The sequence below is a fragment of the Octodon degus genome, unplaced genomic scaffold, assembly GCF_000260255.1.
Source record: "Octodon degus isolate 3935 unplaced genomic scaffold, OctDeg1.0 scaffold00148, whole genome shotgun sequence".
NCBI lineage: Eukaryota > Metazoa > Chordata > Mammalia > Rodentia > Octodontidae > Octodon > Octodon degus.
Genome location: NW_004524724.1, coordinates 5,105,062 through 5,109,849, shown reverse-complemented (window position 1 = coordinate 5,109,849; position 4,788 = coordinate 5,105,062). Strand labels below are relative to the sequence as shown.

At 39.7% G+C, this 4,788-nt stretch overlaps 1 protein-coding gene across 5 annotated transcripts in view; it reads right to left on the bottom strand.

Moving 5' to 3' along the window:
* Positions 1–2,155: 2,155 nt before the first annotated feature.
* Ubr5 (ubiquitin protein ligase E3 component n-recognin 5) overlaps positions 2,156–4,788 on the bottom strand; it is a 128,539-nt gene continuing 125,906 nt past the window's right edge. For all 5 annotated transcript variants that reach the window (XM_023702299.1, XM_004642258.3, XM_023702301.1 and 2 more), the window contains exon 59: positions 2,156–3,306. In XM_023702299.1, coding sequence (XP_023558067.1) covers positions 3,094–3,306 — 213 coding nt within the window. In that variant the 3' untranslated portion in view covers positions 2,156–3,093. The remainder of the gene's footprint in view (positions 3,307–4,788) is intronic.

Genomic DNA, 4,788 nt, shown 5'->3' with positions numbered 1-4,788 from the left:
CAGGGTGGCTTTGAACTTGTGATCCTCCTGCCGTAGCCTTCCAGGTGTGCTCCAGCCTATCTACCAAACTATGCTGGCTATGAACTTTTTTATTTATTTTTTTTTTTTTGAGTCAGGGTAACTACTCAAGGCTGGCCTTGAAATTGCCTTCTGCTGTAGCCTCCCAAGTACTAGAATTACAGGCATGTACCTCCACAGCTCCAAGGCACACTCTAAATACATCCCTACAGGAGGAAGACCCTAAGCAGCAGTAGGTGGTCAGTGATGATGCAGGCCGCTTCCCAAGGTCTGGCTCGAGGGACCATTCCAGCAGGGCTATCACGGCTGTCCCCTGGGCCTGCCTGCTGTGTTCATCAGGGAGACTTCCGGCTTCCACAAAACTTACTCAATCACAAAAGGGAGAAGAGCAGTGCTTACAAATCCACCATAGCAGACCCATGTCTTCTTGAGCCTGGGCACCGTGCCTGTCGGGCAGGCTCTCCACCACTGACAAGCGTGCCAGGTGCACAAAAGGCCACTGCCTCACCGTAGGCCTACACTCGAGCTTAAACCTAGGAACCACTGTTAGGTTGTGCCCTTGCGGACCTAATCCAGGGTCTGTGCACTGAACATCCCTGAACCTTTTGGGGTTTTTCTTTTCGTGGAACCAGGGACTCAGGCCCTTGCGCTTGCCAGGGAAGCACTTACTCTACTGAGCCAGCTCCCCAGCCCCCTGTTGTTGTTGTTTTGAGACAGTGTCAGCAAGTTGTTCATGCTGACCTTGAAATTGCAGGCTGCTGCTTCAGCTCTCATACTTTCAAATGCAAAAAAAAATCACATCTTTATGAGAATAATGTTGGAGGAAGGTCCTAAAAAGTGGAATTATGTTTTTTACACAAAATACTCTCAAGTCTTCCTAGTAAGTCCCTACACTGGGTAGTCTTAATATACAGATTAAAAGAGAAGTGACAGAGTAAAAGTAGCAAACTTTGAAAACTACTAGTTAGTAAAGTTCATTCTTGGTCTCCTCTTTTTTTTTTCTTGGTCTTCTCTTCCTAAATTTTTCCAAATGTACTATGTTCAGTCACTAAACAAGACCAAAAACTTTATTTTACATGACTTTATTTTACATTTAGAACCATTTTAAGCTTTACTTTAAAAAAAAAAAATCTGCTTTTAATATTATTAAAAGCTTTTTAACAAAAATCTTGATTTAGGAAGACTTAAGACATTGTGCTTTAAATACTCTCATTCTTTTGATAACTATTAAAATTAAGTTCACATGTAGGGTTTCTAATGTCCTAATCATATGATTTGTTTTTCATGTAATGTCTTCAATCCCATTGTGTGCATACAGAGGTTAAGGTGATAGAAATTTTGTCTTTCTTTCAAACATATTGTTGCTAATCAACTCTTAATCTAATTACTATTTCATTTATTCAGAAATAGCATTTAGACATAAAGACCAACGTCTCACTTTGGCTAATTTACACATATCTAATACAGCGTGTCGTATGAGTTTTAAGTAATAGTGAGTTTATTGCAAACATTTCATTTTAAATGTTTAGCATCAAAAAGCTGTATCATGAGCTTCAGTCTTGTAAAGGAAGTGATGTAATAAAACCATGGTGTCCTTCAGTAATGAAAATGCTTCTGAGCCAGAAGTCCTACGAAGTGAAAAAAATCTTAAGAGAATTTCTTTTTGTTTTTAATATGCAAAGTGACTAGTTCAAGACTTAGTGAAGCAAAGTGTTCCTTATTGTACCACTTAATAAATGGTCATAAGCTGCATAATTCCTGGGTCATCAAAAAGGAACCTGTTTCTTAGTTATAACTTAGGCTTTCCACGCCAGGTAACGGTCACACGTCACTTTCCCAGTGTGTTACAAGAAATGGTGGCCAAGTGCCATTTAGGGTTCTCTGCTAACTGTAAAATGTGAACTGATTTTCTTCCGTTTCTTATGGTCCAGGTGCATATAAACTTGCAGGGGTTTTTTGGTACCAGGAAGTGAACTCAGGACCTTGTGCTTGCCAGGCAGGCACTGTGCCACTGAGCTATATCCCTGGCCCTACGTTCTCTAAATCAAAATTTTTATCCACATAACATGTCAGTGTATTGTCCTTAGTTTAAAAATGTACAACTATATAAATAAAAACTATTGTTTCTTCAATGTTACTTGACATATCTTCCGTAATTTATTTAAAAAAGTAAATGTAACAAGATACTTTAAAAAGGCTAGATACAAAAGTAGTTAAGCTACTCATGAACATTTAAAATTATCCAAAATGTATTTTCAATAATCATGACCTTATAAAACATTTTACAGTTATCAGAAAGTGCCCAGGCTGTTCACATAACTCAAAGGATCCCTGGGTACAAATGTCTGTTACGAACTGAGTGCAGCAGCCACCCGCCTGACTGCACTGCAACGAGGAGAGGAGGGGAGGCGGTGGAGGGGAGTACTGTGCCTTGGCCCCACTGGATGTACAACGGGTGCCTCACCCCGATGAACAATCCATGCAAAATATTGGTGCGATCACTTAATAGCCTAGATCTGAGTGCAGCTGAAGTAAGTGCTGCAGAAGTGGTCTGTATACGTAAAAGCGGTTTCATCTCTTAAGATCTGAATGTCAAGAACTTTTTACAAGTTCCATATACATGATACACAACTGCAGCCAATTACAAATTAAACACATAAAGAATTTAAAATGAAAACACAGAACATACGTAATTTTTTATTTTGAAATTCCCTAACCTTCTATACAAGAACCTCTGCTGAACTTTCCACAAAGGCAGCAGTGAATTTTCAGAACATTTTACATTTTTTTCCCTCAGCAAAAAGATAAATCACAGTGTAAATCATATTGTTCTGCTGTCCTCTTTGGCTGGGGTTAGACCCAGAAGTTGGTGGCTAGCAAACAGTTTAACCAAATGTTGCTAGTGCTCCTCAGGCCTGTAAGCTACAAACTCAATAAGGAATGTCTGCATTTAATCTCTTTAAGGTATGACCAGGGTGTATGACAGCATTAACTTCTGTAAATTTTTATAGACAAATGGAAAAAAAATCTACAAAATTAGCTAGTAATATTACACAGCATTACACACTTTATACTCTACACAAAACCAAAATTCTTGGTCTTAATGGCAAGTAGCAATTTCTGTTTGAGAATCTGTTTAGAGGAATAGAGCGGGACATAAAGTCGAGAAATGCAAGTGTTTGCAGTAGGAAGATGTTGGTCATCCGGAGGTCTGATGGTGATGGAGGGCATAGGCTGGAACCCTTCTTCACTCGCCGGCAAAGACGGGCTTGATGTCCAAAAGTAAACCTAAACAGGAAGACAACAATCACAATTTTGGCCTTTATTGGTTAACACCGAACCCTTACATATATAGAGCTCCATTCTTACATCAAAAACTAAAGATGCATTGTTTTGAACTGGGTTTTAAATTTATTTTCTTGTACTAATAAGGAACTTTACCTCAATAAAGTGTGTATGGAGGATAGGAGGGAATGTGCAGCGTGAGCAAATATCACAGTAAGACAAATAAGTAACTCTGTCTCAGGAGCTTCCTTTTCTCCTCTTAACATGAATCTGTTTAACCAAATATTCTTTAAGGCAAAGCACCCCAATACTGAGTTACATTCCCAGTTCTTGTTAAAAAAATAATAATAATTGAGTACAGGGCCATATTTGCCAGGCTAACCTCAAACTTGCAGTCCTTCTGCCTCAGCCTCCTAAATAGCTGGGATTACAAGCATGCACCAACACAGCTGGCTTCTAAGGTCCTTATTTGTGGCTACATTCTATAGAGAATCTATCAGGGGAAAATGGCACACATTTCCAAAACAAAAGATGATAGGTCTAGGCTCAGTACACACCCAGGTCATCAAAAACAATTACTCTAGGGCCGGCCCGGCCCGGCCCGATAGCTCAGCAGACTGAAGTGCCTGCTTAGGCAGACCGCAATGGCTGGGATTCGATCCTCATGCCTGCAGTACCAGCCCCACTCCTAGGGCGTTCTCAGGCAGGGATTGAGACTGAGTGTAGTGGCACGCGCCTGTAATCCCAGCACTTGGGAGGCTGTAAACAGGAGAATCACTATGAGTCCGATCTATGTAGTGAGACCCTGTAGATCCTGCCCTAAATACAGAAAAAATTAAAAAAAAAAAAAAAAAAATTCTGCCTTTTATCTACTAGGGGAGGAAAAACCCAGTATCATAAGTGCCACGTTCTGGTAAGTTATGGGAAATATCTGTACATCAAACTTCATACAATAAACTATATTAACATTGATTTTTATTATGTTTATTTTGTGCAACACTGAGTAAACAAATGATGGTAATATTCAATTCTATTGTTTTAAAACCATGAAACAAGAACCAAGGAAAAACCTTTCTGAACTATGTCCTAAAACACTGTTTTAAGAGAAACCTCACAGAGGGTTATACAGAAGCAGATACAGGAGGGGAAACTGTCCAAAGAATTAGTGCTTACAAAATCTTCAAAGAAGCTGGACATGGTGGCACACCTGTAATCCCAGCACTTAGGAGGCTGAGGCAGGAGGATTGCTGTTTAAACCCAGCTTGAGCTATGCAGTGAGTTCAAGGCCAGCCTGAACTACACAGCAAGAAAAAAATCTCCAAAGAGTCACAAGGGAGCTGGAAAACAAGCTGTTCTAAACCACTTATTTTACAGATGAAAAAGAAGCCCTAAGAATTTAGGTAGTCAAGGTAGATGAGTACACTACTGAACCTTCAAGGACTCAAGAGAAATACAGGCAGACTTTTCAGACTTTCATTAATGAAC